We start from the raw sequence: 17,946 nt of genomic DNA, 5'->3' as shown, positions 1-17,946 counted from the left end.
CTTGTCTGCTCATGTCTGCTGACTTCTTTTTTTAACACATGCGTTGCTGGCCTCCTATATGCCAGTTCACAGGGCAGACAACAGCCACAAAAGGTTTATTAGCTGATGAGTGGATCTCCTTTGTGTACAAAAGGATGCAACGGAGATCCGTGCCAGAATACAGCAAGCTCAGGACCACACTCACTAAAGGAATAGCAGAGGTGAGGTAAGGCCAGGAGATGCCCTGGGGCTGGGGGGCAGTGTTCGGTCCTGGAGTCAGGAACAGGCATTTGTCTTTAAGAAATGGCAATTCAACTGATGCCAAAGGCATTAAGGCAGGTTAGCCAGGCCTGGCTTGGGATGCAGCTCTGGCATTCCCACTGCTTGGGAGGCTGAGGTAAAAGACAGGGTTCAATCAGCCTAGAGTACAGAGAAAATCTAATGAAAAATAAAAAGATGAGCTGGCGAGAGGGTTCGGCAGTTAAGAGTTCTGGATTCTCTTACAAAGAGCTAGAGTTCAATTCCAAGCACTCACATGGCAGCTCACAACTGTCTGTAATTCTAACCCGAAAGAATTCAGCGCTCTGTTTTGGCTTCTGGGTACCAGGCACACTCATGGTACACAGATGTACGTGCAAACAAAACACTCATACACATAAAATAAAAATTAAAACTGCAAAGGGCAAGACACAGCTTAGAGGTGGTGCTTGCTCAGGAGGCTCAAAGGCCTGGAGAAAACATCAGCACCACAAAACGCATGTTCCTGGAAAGATTACAGCCGGAGTGAGGACAGCGGGTGCTCAGCCACGCCGGGAACTGCAGAGCCAGCAGAGCCAGGGCAGGTGAACATGAAGACGTAAGCTAGCTTGTGCAGGGTTTTCAGCTCACCAAGAGTGTTTGAAGGCTCCAAAAAATAGCGCCCATCCCTCACATGGATGCTAAGAAAGAAAGCAGCGCTTAGCAGATCAGTGTCAGACTGTTGCTTGAATCGTGGTGTTGCTTGTATCAGACTGTTGTTGTCCTGGTGCGGGGACAAATGGCTCAGCTTGGCTGAGAATGAAATGAGCCTGATAATTTCTAACTGCAGCAATCTACCCTGGTCCAAATTTTGGGACAGAGTCTGTTTCCAGAGCCAAGCGCCAGCAAGAGCATCCGCACAGCTGTGCCCACCCTCCAGGGAACCGCGTACTCCTCTCTCTACTGACTCTGGCAGGCTGGCTTCCAGTCCAGCCAAATCACAGCTCAAGACATTTTGCTTGGATTTCAAAAACTGTACTCAGTTAATACATTACCCAAAGAAAATTGAAGAAGTCAGGTATGGCAGCTCCTATCTAGAATCCCAGCACTTGGACAGCTGAGGCAGGAGGATCACAAGTTTGAGGCTAGCATGGACTGCATATCAAAGAGAGTTTTAAAAATAAAATAAAATAAAATAAGAAAATAATTTTTGTAGAAGCCACTTACTCTTCAGTGCCTCCTGCATCTGAGACTTGTGGTTGGCTGCGTGGTACCAAAGGATCTCAGCACCATCTTCTGCCATGATCTGGCTCTTCCTCAGAAAATATTTCAGGATATTTTCACTCCAAGATCCTAAAATAACAATCGTTATGTGAAAAGAATATTGCTTTCAATGGGGAATATTTTTAAGGTAGGTAACATGATACTGCAAGATACAATGGCAAGAAATAGTTTCTATCTTGAGGTAAACATATCCATCATCTCGTAGATAACCATTTTTAAGCTTGTGTGTGTGTGTGTGTGTGTGTATGCATGAAGAGCAGCTAAAATCTCACTACATAAGCATTATAAACACTTTCACTCCCCATGGTGTTCGTGGGGCACACTCCACCTCTAGATTTACTCATGCCGTGCATCTGCTCTGTGTCCTTTGACCAACACTTCCTCATCTCTCCTATGAATAGCCAGTGCTGCTATCTCTACTTCTATATAGTTGAAAACTTTCAAGATCTACAAGTAATGAGATCATGCAATATTTTTTTCTCTCCGTGGCTGGCTTATTTCGCTAAGCATAATAATATTTTCTAGGCTCATATGTGTAGCTGCTGGCAACGGCTTTGTCAGGGTGGAATACTATTCCACTGATAACACACACCATGTTGTCTTCATCTGTCATCGTAGTCTTGGGCGGCTTCCAGGACTTGGCTATTATGAATGCTCACAGACACTCATTTATAAGGTAGTGGTTTTCTTCCCATGGGTATGTGCCCGAGAAGGAAATGCTGGATTACAGGGTTAAAATTTTTTTTATATAAAGTGGCAAAAAATATATCAAGGGAAAAAAAAAAACCAAGCAATTGGGCTAGACAAAAACAGATTTGTGAAACAGAACATGTAGTGTGATGTGTACATAACATTTAGTGTAATATGTACATATAATCATGTATCATGCTATAATTAGTAACCGTACGGTGTGGTCTGGACATCAGGGAGGAAAAACCATGTAGGAGAGAACAGAATTGTTAAGAGAGCAGAAACTCTAGATTGTGTCCTCCAAGAACGGAGGTCCTCTGCACAGAGCCACAGCAGTATACAAACACTGAGGGCAGTTCCGTCTCCTCCACGGTGCATCTGCCGTCAGACCACGACTCTCTGGGTGGTTGAGCTCTTGAACTCAGGGCAGCAGTCACAGGCTCAGCTGGTACACACAGATAAAATAATGCATGCACCCGCCAGCTGCTTACAGCACAACAGGTTTCTCTTAAGTCTTGTTATTCACTGCTATGCCTAACCTCCTTGTGTGCAAAATGTTCTACCCTCTGCCAGATGTTGGCTTCTTCTACCTGCCCAGCAATAGTTAAAAGCCTAAACAAAATGCAATCATGCATTGCCAATAAAATATTAGGAAAAGCAGGGAGATTGAGAGATGGCTCTGTGTTTAACAGCACTAGCTGCTTTTTCAGAACACCCAGGTTTGATTCCCAGCACCACCATGAATGTACACAACCTTCTGTAACATCCAGTTCCAAGCTGGGCGGTGGTGGCGCACGCCTGTAATCCCAGCACTTGGGAGGCAGAGGCAGGCGGATTTCTGAGTTCAAGGCCAGCCTGGTCTACAGAGTGAGTTCCAGGCTATACAGAGAAACCCTGTCTCGGAAAACAAACAAACAAACAAAAAAAAACAAAACAAACAAAAAAAAAAAACATCCAGTTCCAGAGAGTCAGTTTCCTCTTCTATCCTCCATGGGCACTCCAGGCCTAGGAAGTACAGACTTACATGGAAGCGAACACTCGCATGTATAAAATAAAAGTAAAAGTATATACACTTTTAAATATATGTATCTATATATCAGAATAATTAATCTTTGGTCAGAAAATAGTGCTTTATTCAAGAAACTGATGCTGAATTGGTCTACTGTGGGTTGGGAGGGGAAAAGTCTCACCTTACCCCATAAATATGTATCATAAACATTTACCGACACTTTCTTAAAATTCACAGTCCAAAACCAGAGGGAGGCCTCCTATTGAGGCAGCCCACTCTATTCCCTCTTTGGAGTTTGATAAATATAAGAACAAACAAAAAGAGACAGGAAGTTGGAGAGAAGTTTGGCCAGATTTGGGGGAGAGGCAAAGATAAATTTATCAAAATAGTGTCTAAAATCATCAAAGAGTTAATGCAAAAAAAAAAAAAAGTGTATGTGTGTGTTAAAAAGCAGAAGGTAGAGGGCTAAAGAGATGGCCTAGCAGTTAAGGGCTGCTTCTGCTGCTTCTGCCTGCTTCTTCCAGAGGTCCTGAGTTCACTCCCCCAGCAACCACAAGGTGGCTCTCAGCCATCTGTAATGGGATCCGATGCCCTCTTGTGGTATGTCTGAAGACAGCTGCAGTGTACTCAAAACAAGCAAGCAAGCAAACAAAAACCCCCAAACCCGAGAGTATAGGTTGTATGTTTCTAAGACCTTTCTGGAAGGATCCACCCACGACCGTGCAGCAGAAGCCTGAGGGGAAAATGGGTTGATGATTGGGAAGGAGTATAGATCTTACTGAACCATTTTGAGCTTTTAATATCAAAAATGATTTTTTATTTTGTATTTAAACAATCGATTTACCCTGACTTGTTTCTACCTCTGTCACACGAAGATACTCTGCGGCTTCTGGAAAATCAGCCACCACCTGAACACTCCACACCCCGCAGACACTGGCAGTTACAACTCCAATAACAGAAGAGTCAAAGGAGCAGGCAGCGTCCTTCCGCTGAACTCTCCACACTTACCCGGGCCCCCAGCACATGCTGCCATGGTGACAGACAGACGCCGTGGTCTGCGCAGGTGCACAGCGTTAGCACTCACACGGTTATCTCTGTGGCGGAAGCCAGATGACCTGACCGGAACCTCAGCGCCAGTGAAGCAAGTGGTGCGCACGCGCACTGCAACTCCAGGGCTTGAGTGCGGGAGAGAAGTGGGTTTGGGGAAGAGGATTTCTAGGCACATTTCCTATAATGCAGAGGTCCAGTTCTGTGGTTGAGCTGCTCGTCCTAGGGTACTGAGGGTTGCAAAGCTAGAATACATTACCTGACAGCGCAAATGAAGTGGTTCCCGCCCAGCCCTTCAGAGGGTAAGATTTTAAGCCTCTCTGACTTGAGTGGCTATTATTTTAGCCTCAAGCAGGCCTCCAGTCTCAGGATTTCCTCCAGCCCAGCCAGAAAACATAGACCCATTGCTTTATGGTCTTTCGCTTTCTACCTGTATCTTCACATTTAAGCTTCTTTACAAAAAGCATAAATCACACACCTCTCACTTCAAGAGTTTATTACTGAACCAAGTATGAATGATAATCGTTGTAGAACACCAAATCAGTTGCACCAAACATATTGCATAGTTTAGTGGAGTTTTTCGCTGCTTAATTAAGTTATATATCCTGGAATTTTTCAAATACTTTGGTGGAAATAGTAGGTATGAAGTTTACAGCACGCTAAGGGCAGGTTTTCAGTTGCTATCCGAAGGTTCTTAGGTTTTAGGTTGGTAGTGGGCTCAGTTAACACATTCCAAAGTGACAAGGACATTATCAGGTTAAGGGAGCAAGGCTACTGAGGGAGCTAAACACAGCCCAAGATGATGTGATGCTAGGGCTTTGACATTCCAACACCCCACGCCCTGGAAGTTGTAACCACTAGCCTTGTAATGAAATCCTTATAATCAAAGTTCTCCTAAGAATATAGGCAAGATTTCTAATGGATTTTTTGTTCCTTTCTGCAATTAAGATGTTTTTACCATTCGCTGAGTAAAACATGTTCAGACAGAAGCAATGGAAACTTTATGATCCTAAATATAAAGCTACATAATCCGAGTAATTAATATGGTAGACTATACAATGCTACATTTTATGTAAGAAATGTCACTATGAAAATGGTGTGGGTGACCCTGGAAAAATTAAAAACTACAAGTCACTGTGTATGTAAAGGGGGCCGAGCACTGCCAGGTGGGCAGCTGCACCCTGTGCTCACCGCAGTCCACCAACAGATGAACAGATGAAATGTAGCACAGGCCCACAGTGAAGTTCAGGGCTCAGACAGCAGAGCCTGTGTCTTGTAACACGGATGACATTGTCAGATGTTAGGTGGAGGAGGATGGGCGCAGGAAGACCACGGCTGCATGATTTCACTGCTGTGCGGTCCTGAGAATGCTGAAGATCTGGACAAAGATTGATTATGGTGGTTGATGGAGGCTGAAGGGCAGAGTTGGTAGAGGAAAGGCAGACACTGGGGAGATGGAGCTGTCAGGACACAACATTTCAGGCAGGAGAAATAGATTCAAGTGTTCTCTCACACAACATAACTATGGTAATCCCAATGTGCTGTGCCCCTTAAGAAACGGAGAGGAATAAGATCACTGCCACTATTACCTCTGAATCCTGGGATGGCATACAAGATGACTACCTGGTGAGGGTATGTGGTGGAAGAACAGGTAGATCTGTGCAGGTGGAATCTGCACAATATTTAGGGCTATAAAGGTTCCACTGCTTCTGTCTGAACATTTTTTACTCAGCTATTGGTAAAAAGCATCTTAACTGCAGAAAGGAACAAAAAAAAATTAACAGAGCTAAATTTTCATGTTTCTTTTTGCTGAATTGTGCATATCTTGAGTCAAACATTTTTAAAGCCACTCAACAAAATATTAAACCTAGAATGAGTCAGAAGTTTCTGTTTTATTTCAAGAAAGTCTTTTTAACACTTGAATCATAATATCAAAATTATTCTATTAAGAAACTTCTAGGGGCTGGAGAGATGGCTCAGCGGTTAAGAGCACTGGCTGCTTACTCTTCCAGAGGTCCTGAGTTCAATTCCACATGGTGGCTCACAATCATCTGTAATGGGATCTGATGCCCTCTTCTGGTGTGTCTGAAGATGGCTACAGTGTACTCATATGAGTAAAATAAATCTTTTTTTTTTTTTTAAAGAAACTTCTATGAAACAACACAAAAACCTAGGTTGTTAGGTACCTACACAACTGTCAAAGTATGACTTTTATTATTCGATCATAAATATGCTTGGTGTTTCAGACTTCCAAATGCCCACTGTGCAGCAATGCAACAAGCTTCTCCTGAGGTGGACACAGGCATCCTCCAGTCAGTTCCCCACACTCACTCAGAGTCATTTCTTCACTGCAGCAGTTAAAATGTTCCTATATGTTAATTGTCTGTTCAAACATCCAAAAAGAAGGAACTTCCTATTCAACTGATGAAACCTGATAATGGTCCTTTTTAATAGGTAGCACACACAGGCACATAGCTTATTCAATAGATGCATAAGCAAGATTATAGTCTACCTCATATTTCATAATACAGAGAAACTGAGTTGTACTAAAAGTCTTAAGACCATAAACAGATCATTGAAGACTGACTACAAAAAGCCAAGCCATTTCTTTACTAAAATTTCAAATTAAGTGCCAATGTGAAGAAAGACTATGATTAAGCAAGTGTCTGCATTCAGAAAAACCCATCTCCAAAGGATGCTGTAAAATGTGACAACATTTTAGACTAGAATTCCAATTTTTACTGGTTGTAGACACTATGAAAACAAATTCAAAGTTACTTTACCACAGAAGACCCTTCCACTATTTGGTAAGTTCAATATTCATACATCGTGCAGTTATACTACAAAACATACAATATTCTGAAAAAAGAAATGAATTCATGTAAACAAAATGAGCTTGATACGATCATCTTTATATTACATCATTTCACTAAACTTTGTCAGGCATATGTTGCCATTTTATTGACTATCTGTAACATTTCACATTACTTGTAGATATTCTCCTCAAATATGTCTTTGGCTGGTCCAAGTGTGATTCAGAGGAGACTCAAGTGACTGGATCTATTAAGTTTCAATGCTTTATAAATAATCCTTCTTATACAGAGCTATTTAGTGTGGCTTTCTTGATAGATACAATGAGTGTTTTTAATACAAAAAATATACTTCACATAATAAAAAGGTATCAAAACAATGATTACATCTTATATAAGTTAAATAACAGTTTTTTCTTTTCTTCTGTTGTCTGAATTAAACAAGAAAGCTCTATCACAGCCTTTAACTTTAAGTTAAATATTCCATTATAAAAAATAACTAGCATAGAAAGAATTTAAAATATGCAAAAGTAATAAGTTTGTTGAAATTTATACTTCATACTTTGATGTCAATCAAGAAATTCCTAAGGATTAACATGAGAATAAAAGAAACCTGCTTTAGGCTTCAGTTATTGCTACATGATGACTACCCCATAGGTCAACTGGCCTGTCCTCTGAAGAGTGTTAAATACAGTGTGGACTTTGTAGGGAAGGAGAAAGAATGCACTGTAATACAAAAATATTACCTATTTATATATTAGCAAAGATTTATAAAACACATTCCAAATCATATGTTGCTATGGAAACAACAGACTTAAATAGAAGCACAAAGTCCTGAAGCACCCGCAATTATTTTAATCAGAAAAAAAGATATATTTATATATATGCATATATGTATATATATATAATTTGAGAAGAAATAAAAGCAAAATTCTAATTTTAATCAGTTTGCATGTAATCATGGAGGTAGTTCTCCATTCCATTTATACAAATAAGTTATCAGCTTTATTCAAAGAATTATAAGTCTAGAATCTTGAAACTGGTCTTCGTTACTGTAATACATTTTTAAACAGACTTCAAAACCAGTATTCTCATTAAAATATACACAAAACAGGTATCTCCTTCATTAAAATCATATATAAAGAGGTATAACTAAGTGCAGATACTTTGGCTTAACATTTAAGTTACACGGTAAATACTATAAATTTTAAGTTAGAAGAAATATTTTTTTCTTCTTGGTTCTTAAAGCATAAAGCTATAAAAATGATGATTCCTTAAATTTTTAGGTACTTAAATATTGTGCTAATGATTTTTAAAAATCATTCTACCTAAAAAGTAAAATTATATATTTTAATTATCAAACATTTAGTGTTGTGGCATTTCTGCTTTAGTGCTAGGATTCGTTTTTACAGATCAGTTTGCAACATACAGCACAGTACACTGTTTCACTCAGAAAGGTTTTCTAAAATGAAAAATGCTAACTCTATTTCTAGTGGCAGAGTAGAGTTGGAGGTCCCACCGTGGATCACAGGTATCAGAGCACTATCGAGATCATTTAGGTAATGCTGAGGCAGAAGTTGGCCTTCACAGCCTGCCTGAAATTCCACCTGGAAAAAAAAAAGATATCTTGATAAAGGTAACCCTAGAAAATTAGCCCTCTTGTGTTGCTTGGCAGACGAATATGTAGCATTTTTGAATATTCAGCTCAAGGCTATTAGTAAAATAACGTTATTTTCAAAAATATATTTTTCCATTTCTTTATCTCTTTACTATATAAATTATAATATTATATATAACATTATATTCATTGCTTTATATTTTAGATTTCCTTTCAACTATGTAAATGAGGTCTGAAGCTTTTTAAAAATAATTAATGCAACTTAATTTGAATTAAAAATGAACTGAAAAATCAACTTACTGTGTTTCATGGTTTATGTGAGATGTCTGTGCAGTTGTATGCATGTGTCCATGTGGGTATGCAGTTGTGTGCACACGCTGAGTGCAGAGGTTTGACTCTGGATGTCACTAAGGTTTCCACTAAGGCTCCATTTTATTTATACAGCATCTCTCTCACTGTTTGCAGCTACACTGAAAACAGCAAGCCCCGGGGTCTTGTTTTTGTGCCCAGAGCAGTTAGGTCACAGGAGTGCTCATTATTCCCAGCTGTGACATGGGTGCTGGGGTCCAAACTCAGGTTTGTGCTTGTGCAGCACCTACTTTACCTACTGAGCCACCTCACAAGCCCTGAAATACTATTCAACATTAAAATTTAATATTACATTTTTATACACTTAATGATAAAGAAAACAGTGCTTACTCAACCAATACTCATGACGAATTTCCTTGAAAGGGTCTTACAATGAAGTAATGAAAAACAAAACTCCTCTTTTCAGTAGGAAGCATGAGTAGAACACATCCCGAGCAAACTAGTGCATGAACTCCTGTTTAGAAAACCAATTCTAATGAAGAATCTGCCTTGAAAATCTGTGTTTGATGTCAAAAGTTACAAAATATACCCATCACGTATTTACTAGACATTCTGGGGAAGAGAAATAGCTTTCCTATATAAGAAGATCACTGTTAATTAGATAGACACTGTTAAGTAGAGATGCATATTAAGGAAACACTGAGCGCCTGGTAAGGGATGGAAATGTCCCTGCCCCTGGAGCAGAGAGCCAGCAGGGCAAGTGTTGATGGTGGCTACAGACCTAAAGCTCATTGTATAATTATGCACATATTTTCATGCTCCTTCCTGGAGGAAGGTCCTCTCTGTCAAGGTTAATGACTCCAGAATAATCATAGTCAGCACAGGATAATCAGAGATAAGGAGGTGAGGGTTTGTCTATGTCTCAGCAAAATAGTAAATGCTGTGACTTTAAGACAGTTTTAAGAGAGTCAGGTTTAGGGATGGAGCTCAGAGTGAGAGAAGGAAAGTTCCAGTGACTCGGAGGATCAAGTTACACTAGTATTTATTCATAAGCAACCGTGAACAAATGTGAAGCGAAAAGTGATCACATTCGTGTGCGCGCGCGCGCGCGCGCACACACACACACACACACACACAGTCCTTAAGGCTGTGGGAAAGAATGCTGAAAACATGATTAAAAAATATAATTTCTTAACTATGCAAAATATAAGGATGCAATATGAATTGTATAAGGAGTTTCACAGATCTAAAGGAACAGCCGCATCTGCACCAAGAGCCAGCTAGTCAGAAAGATAGTAAGGAAGGAGGTAAAAAGATTTAGGGAGTGGTGATCTCTAGGCAAGATCCCACCCAGCTAAGTATTTTGTTTATGCTTACAAAGGTAGGAAGATTCCTAAATTCAAGGTCAGCCTAGAACAGAAGAAGTTTAGGTCCAGGCCCAGGCTAGGTAGGAATGGTAATTTCAGGGAGGGGTCCCTTCCAGCTGTCTAGGGTCAGTGCTAGCTAGTACATGCTAAGAATCAAGGGGCTGGAGTCCTTGGTTTCAAGGATAATCAAAATGAAACCTGGGGTAAAGACTGAATTGATATGTATATAAAAGACTGGGCTTTTGATCTAGAGAATTTCTAGAATAGCAAGAGAAGGCTATATTGAGCAGAACAGAGTTGGGAGAGAAAGGGAGGGAGAGAGGAAGGAGGAAGAAAAAGGGAGAGAGAGAGAGAGAGAGAGAGAGAGAGAGAGAGAGATCTGTCTCAAGCAGAACATAGGCCACCAGCTTGTAACCCATGGTTTGACTTCAAGTCATTTGATTCACTGCTCCCAGACACTCCTCAGAAACCCCTCTCCAAGTCAAGGCTGGTCCTTGGCATTAATGCACCTATCAAACTGTCAAAGTCAAAACTTCAATTTGGCTTGAGATACAGAATAGTAGTAGAACACTTGCCTAGCATATACAAGGCCCTGGATTTGATTAAATGTTGCTAAAATACAAAGGTGTGAATAAGACCTGTGTGAGAATAAGATCTGCTGACAGAAGGCAGGCTGGAGGCAGCAGGCCTGTTACAGTCCAGCTAGTCAGGAGGCCAAGGCAAGAGGATCACACACAAGGTTGACCTGGGATAGGATAAGTTCAAGCTCAGAGCTTGCCTTGAAATAAAAAATGAAGGGCTAGAAAAAAAGAGCTCTGAGATGGACCATCTGCCTTGCATGTGAGAGACCTGGGTACAAGCTCTCCATGAATACTTGGGACAGTACTCTGATAGCCACTAAATGCATACTTCGATGTAAATCTAGAAACTTGTTTTATGGCTATACTCAAGTTTATGCAAAAAAGTAACATACTGTCAACAAACTAAATTTCAGTCAAAATTTACCAAATAATATTAATTAGATGTTATCCATTTACTTAATCAACTATGACTACTATACAACCATTAAAAAGAATATGTACTAATATACAATCTCTGATATATTAAAAAAGTATGGCAAATAAAACATTTTGAAGAAATGATACAAGTTTCAGTACATTTATACACTTGCTTGTACATGCATAAAAACCTAAGAAATACATAGTATCAATTTAAGATTTAAGCAGAATCTGTATGAAGTTCTATTTGGGAATTAAGGGTAGCTCTTTCGGAAGCATTTCCACTGTGGCCTAGAGTCAACGTCTCCATGGCCCACCAAGTCCATACTATACAGCATGACTGCTGCTTCCTGGAACATCTAATGAAATGGTGTGTGCACGTCTGTATACTTTTAGAGTTTTGAGTCATATATCCAAGTCCATACTATACAGCATGACTGCTGCTTCCTAGAACATCTAATGAAATGGTGTGTGCATGTCTGTGTACTTTTAGAGTTTTGAGTCATGTATCTAATAAGACTAAATTTCAAAGCCTGTCTACCACACAGAACAGTAATGGATCAATAAACTATGATCCACAGGCCACCCTGTTGTGTAAAACAGTTTCACTGGATCACAGTCATATTCATTCAGTTACAGGAGCAGCTTCCCACTGTGAAAGGTGAACTGTGAGAGAAACCCCTGCAGCCTCCATTGCCAAAAATAATCACTCTCTGACCTTTTACATAAAAGTCTGACTTAAGTTAGAGATTAATAGAGGTAATACATGTGTGCAACAAGTCCAGGCTTGGGCATGGAAGTGTAGCTCAGTGGTTGAGTACTTGTCTAGCAGTAAGGCCTTGCGTTCCATTACCAGCACCACAAAAACAAAAGAAAAAAAGGCTCCCTTTTCTCAAAGGGTTAGATAAAAATCTTGATTTCAGGAGCAGAAAGATGGCTCAGTGGACAAGCTTGACAGTCTGAGCTGAGTCCCTAGACAGGAGGACAAAACCAACTTCCATGAATTAATTTTGACTTCCACAAGTTATTTTTGACTTCCACATATGCACCATGGTACATATGCCCCACATACAAATATATTTATTATCAATATAAATCTCAAAAGTACATCACAAAAGTATGTCTTACCATATCAGTGTCAATGGAAACTCTGAGTCCAATTTTGTTCATTCTGTTCCTCTTTAGAGTTCTCAGGTGAGGGCACAGGGCGGCACTACAAGCCATGGCAATCTCTTTTGCAAATTGGTAACTACTTGATACAACAGATATATCTTGGTCCTTTAGGAAGCAGAACACCTGAAAATCAGTCAAATGAAAAAAATCATGATTGTGATTAGAAACAACAAATAAACTGAATTAAAACAAAACAGGAAACTACTGCTTTCCATTCAACTTTAATAAAATTCCAACATTAGACCTTTGAAATCATCAGTTGACAGCATTCTTTATCTACAGCCTGACTATGTATGATAAAAAAAAAATTTTACAACAGAGACTACAGACTATAGGAGTAGTCTGACTATTTTTGCCCAAAGTTGACTTGTGTCAATGAAATCCTATTCATTGAGTTTAGAACCAACACTGTAAGAATGTCTATATGGAATCCAGTCTGACAGACAATGCTCTGCAGCTGCTATATCATTCTACACTTAGAAAACCACAAGCTGATGGAAGAACTGACCGCGTGGCTGCAGAGAGGCCACGAGACTCTAGGTTGGGAGGCTAAGGTCAGTCAGTACCTTCATAGTGTCTTATTTCAAAACAGAGACTGTGCTAAAATGTTTTCCCACATGAGTGCTGATTATTAGCTGGTATCAATAACATCTTTTATAGTAAAATAACAATATAAAAATGCCAATTTATCCAGGTGTGGTGGTGCACATCTTTGATCCCAGTACTTGAAAGGCAGAAGCAAGTGGATCTCTGTGAGTTTGAGACCAGCCTAATCTACAAAGAGAATTCTAGGACTATAAAGAGAAACCCTGTCTCAACAACCACCCCACCAAAAAAAAAAAAAAAAAAAAAAAAAGTCAGTAACTATTAGCTGTCAGGAAGTCCTATCACATTGAGAGCTTGAAATAAATATATGCAAATTCAAATCTGGGATGTGAGGGATTCTGGATAGGAACCTGTTCATTGTGGAAAGTGAAAGGTATAATAATCTACACCTAGTCATAGGCTGAGTATGCAATACTTCCAAGTATATACTTCCCCCCCCCCCACACACACACACTATCCACACAGCACACGAAGCAAAGAGACCTTTTTCTATACCTCAGTGCATTTCACAGTCTTCTCTTCAGTTTCAAAATCAGTTTCCAGTTTTATTTTTTCACTTGGAAATCCTTCTAATGATATTCCATCTACTGAACTGATAACACTATGTAATAAAGCAGAATACAATTAGTATCATGGTGTTTTCTATGAAATTGATTATTGAATTTGGAAAATGGGATAATAAAGTCAAAGTTTTATATCTAAAGTTGCAACAAATATCTAAAATGGATATAAAATAATAAGCTATCATGGTCCCTTGATTGTGTCATAGTCATTATACAGTAAATTACACCCCCTTTGTATGTCCAATTCATACTTAGCTTTAATAGACTTTAGTCAGTTAACAGAAAAGTATCTCAGAGGTTAAAAACTATTTTCTGGAGTTACATATGTCCCTGATTTGACAGGATTACACCAGACACTCTGAGTTTGACCCCTGCTACCACATAAACTGGGCATGGTTGGCACAGGCCTTTAACACTAGCACTCAGGAGGCTGAAGCAGGAGGATTTCAAGTTCAAGGCCATCCTGAGCCACATACTGAGTTCATGTCCAACCTAAGCTACATGGAAAGACCTTATATCAAAAATCTATTTGTAATCATTTTCTTTTTCTTTCTTCTAGACCCTGAGTGATTATGGGTAACTGAATAGAAGGAACAACAGTGGTATTGGTAAGGCCTATACTGATTACATCAGATCTCACTTACATTACAGGAAATGAACAGAATTCAATAATAAAAAGGAAACCCTTATTTATTTGACAAAAAAATATGTGGCATGTATCAGAAAAGCTGTTTTGCCGTTCCTTAGCCCTGGACAAAACTACTTAATGTTTTAAAATCAAACCCTCCCCAAGTTGATGGTTCAGTATAGCTTCCCGCCCAAGAAAACTTACAAGTCTGATTAGTTACATGTTTGAGAAAAACATATTGTATTAATTGGAATAGAAACATTAAAGTTAATGGCATAATTCTATATTCCATGAAATAAATCCCTACCCTTTGTTCTTCCTCTCTTCCGAATCCACCCAACAGATGTCCACATATTCTCTCAGGTCTACTGCATCAACTTTTCCGCACTGAATTTTAAAGTCCTTTTGCTCTCGTAGAGCCAGCCGTAAGCCATCCATGGTCTCTGGCGTTATTTGTACCATTAAGCCATCTAGAAATGAGAGTTATGCTTCACAATGAATTGGCAAATTTCAGAATGTATGTAACAGAATTTATTACTAAAATATTTTTGTTTCAAGATACAAGTTTTAAATATCCTTTGTTAATCATTTAAATTACTGGTTTTTTTCACTAGTAAAATAAAACTGTTTGATAAAGTTAAGAATTATTTTAGGGTTATGCAAATAAAGACAGTAAATTAAGCTTTTTAGTCACAGTACAACAAAAATAACCAAAATAACTTAATAACATTAAGTAGGATTTATCCTAGGGATGCAAAGATGATTAGACATATGCAAATCAATAAACAGCACACCAACTGGTGGACAAAAACCATGCATTAATCATCTTTCAGAAGAAAACACTAGATAAAATTCAACATCCATTTATGAAAAAAATCTCAATAAATTAGGTTTGGAAGAAACATGCCTTAAAACAAAAAAGGCAGTATGGGACAAACCCACGGCGACTACCACAGAGAAAGGGTAAGCCAAGATCATTCCTTTCCACTACTCAGAGACCACTGCGTGGTGAGCAGACACTAAGTCAGGAGGAAGCGAGAGAGGACATCCTAATAGGCAAGAGGGAAGCCAAACTGCTCCTGTTTACAGATTGTATGACTCTGGCAAAAACATGTTAAAACTGAACACAAACTCAAGATACAAAATAAGGAGCATGTTTATATACACAACAAATCTGCTGACAAGAAAATTAAGACAGCAATTTCTTTCACAATAATAACAAAAAGGAATAAACTTAATGAAGAAACCAGATGATTTCCACAGTAAAAATGACAAAATGCCAATGAAAGACTGGAAGACACAAGAAAGTATAGACATGGCCACATTCATGAATTAAAAGGACTGAAATGGTCAAAACATAGAAGCTATCCAGAACAACTACAGATTCAAAATAATCTCCATCTAAATACCAATGGCATCTCACAAGGACAAGGGAGACAAACAAACAAATTCACAACTATAAAACTCTCAGGAGAGCACAAAAGACCCAGAATAGTTAAAATGATCTACCTTAAAAGGAGAGAAACTGAGGTGTTTTAACACCTCATCACCCCACACATACTACAAAGCTATAAAATCCCAAGAGCATTAAATACACACACACACACACACACACACACACACACACACACACGCACGCACACACACACACACTCACTCACTCACTCACACACCAGAGCAGAACAGAAAACCCCAGGATAAATCACCCACTTAAGCCTCCTGATTATTAACAAAGGTGCAAAACATTCACTGTAGAAAAACAAATGAACAAATTCTCAATAAATGGGGCTAAAAAATGATTACCCATTCATACTAGGTCCTCCTCTCTCACCACCTACAAAATTTCCTCAGAATAATTACCCAAAGGTAAGACCTGAAAATAGTAACCTACTAGAAGAAAGCCCAGGGAAATTATTTAAAACTTAGGCATGACTAGGACTTTCTCTGTGAATTCTGTAAGAACTGAAAGCAGTTCAGGCGTGGCTCCTGCCTAGAATCCTAGTACCCAAGGGGCTGAGGCAGAACACACATGTAAAAGACAACCCAGAGCTGAGCTAACAAAGGCACCTTAAACGAAGCCTCTCCTGAGTACCAGAGGAAAGAAGAGTGCAGACTACAACATGCATGTCAGGAGAGACCATTTCTAGCACTGGGTGGTACTGCCCCCAGCACTCTGGAGGCAGATCTGGGGATAACAACTTTGAGTCTAGCCTGGACTACAAACTGAAACTTTGTTGCACAAAATTCAAAAGCTGGTTTAAAAAATTCGTAAATGATCAGATGACACTTTTCTAAAGAAGTTCTAGAAATGTCTAAGAAATATTTAGCATCACTACAATGAAATGCAAATAAAACCATCATATTTCTTCATTCAGGTCAGAATGGCTATAATAATAATAATAATAATAATGATGATGATGATAATGATAATGATAACAACAACAACAAACCCACAAAACCAACCCCGATGATGGGCACTGGCCATGGCTTCAGCGCATGCCAAGCTAGTGCTCTGGCACTAAGCTACATTTCCAACCAGAGAGAGAGAGAGACTATTATACACTGTTGACAGTCATGCCATTATGGAAAATAGCACATGAGTTGCTCAATAAGTCAAAATTAGAAATACCTTAGGATCCAACCATTCACCTACTGGGTGTACCTCAAATGAAATTAAATAATTAATCAGAGTTCAGCTGGATCTGGTGGCAGAGGTCTATGACCTGAACACTCAGGAGGCACAGGCAGGAGGGCTGAGGATTTGAGCTAGCCAGAGCTACACAGTGAGCTCATGCTAGCCTAAGACAGCAAGACTGGGTCCGAATGCCCTCGGATGTTCGCCTCCAAAAGAAACAACAAAAATATAGAGAAAAGAGAGTGAGAGATACTTCCCCATCCTCTTATTTAGCACTATTCTGAATAGCCACAATGTTAAATCAACTGAGGTATTTAAACAGATGAATAAAAAACATGGTATAGAGAAATAATGGATTATTATTCATCCAGAAAAAAAAAAAAAAAACAAAACCCTGAAATCCTGTCATTTACAGCAATGTAGATAGAACTAGAGGTCAGACATTAGATTAGCACAATCACAGAAGGAAAACCATCACATGTGGATGTTCAGTCACATGTGGATACTATAATAAAAGAGTTACTTTAACACAAGAAAATAAAATAGTGGTTCCAACAAGTTAAGAAGGGTAAAAAGCAGGACAGAAAAAGAAATGAGATAATAGTTACCACAATACAAGTACATATCAAGAATGTTGTACATTCAGAAAGGCAACTAAAATTCACCCTTTATACATTATAAGGAGCTCGCAGAAGAATCTCAACTGTATTAGTTAACACAAAGAAGTAACAAGGGTTAAAGTAAAAGAAAATGGTAGCTACCCTGACTTGACCACTATACATTCTATAGATGCTCCAAATTATCAAAATACCCTCTATATAAATATCAACAATTACTATCTGTTACTTTAAATATGAAGGGGAATCTACAATATATAACATATAAACTACAAAGCAGTTAGAAAAAAAGACAATCAATAGAAAATAGGCAAAAGTTGTGAATGAGTATCTCACAAACAAGATAATGCATTTTATAAATAGGAAAAATAAGATG

The 17,946-nt window shown here is 39.0% G+C and overlaps 2 protein-coding genes across 5 annotated transcripts in view; both read right to left on the bottom strand.

The window, feature by feature from the left end:
* Fam151b (family with sequence similarity 151 member B) overlaps positions 1-6,321 on the bottom strand; it is a 29,452-nt gene extending 23,131 nt beyond the window's left edge. Inside the window, exons 1-2 of the mRNA XM_052159412.1 lie at positions 4,208-6,321; positions 1,444-1,569 (exon numbers count right to left, since the gene is read on the bottom strand). Of these exons, the coding sequence (XP_052015372.1) occupies positions 1,444-1,569; positions 4,208-4,424 (343 nt within the window). The 5' untranslated portion in view covers positions 4,425-6,321. The remainder of the gene's footprint in view (positions 1-1,443; positions 1,570-4,207) is intronic.
* Positions 6,322-7,137: 816 nt separating this feature from the next.
* Positions 7,138-17,946, bottom strand: part of Zfyve16 (zinc finger FYVE-type containing 16) — a 44,749-nt gene continuing 33,940 nt past the window's right edge. For all 4 annotated transcript variants that reach the window (XM_052159408.1, XM_052159407.1, XM_052159406.1 and 1 more), the window contains 4 exons: positions 14,626-14,788; positions 13,623-13,728; positions 12,477-12,644; positions 7,138-8,663 (listed from right to left, as the gene is read on the bottom strand). In XM_052159408.1, coding sequence (XP_052015368.1) covers positions 8,502-8,663; positions 12,477-12,644; positions 13,623-13,728; positions 14,626-14,788 — 599 coding nt within the window. In that variant the 3' untranslated portion in view covers positions 7,138-8,501. The remainder of the gene's footprint in view (positions 8,664-12,476; positions 12,645-13,622; positions 13,729-14,625; positions 14,789-17,946) is intronic.

This window comes from Apodemus sylvaticus, chromosome 16 (assembly GCF_947179515.1).
Source record: "Apodemus sylvaticus chromosome 16, mApoSyl1.1, whole genome shotgun sequence".
Classification (NCBI taxonomy): Eukaryota; Metazoa; Chordata; class Mammalia; order Rodentia; family Muridae; genus Apodemus; species Apodemus sylvaticus.
The sequence above is the reverse complement of the archived record's forward strand: the minus strand, read 5'-3'. Positions and strand labels throughout refer to the sequence as shown.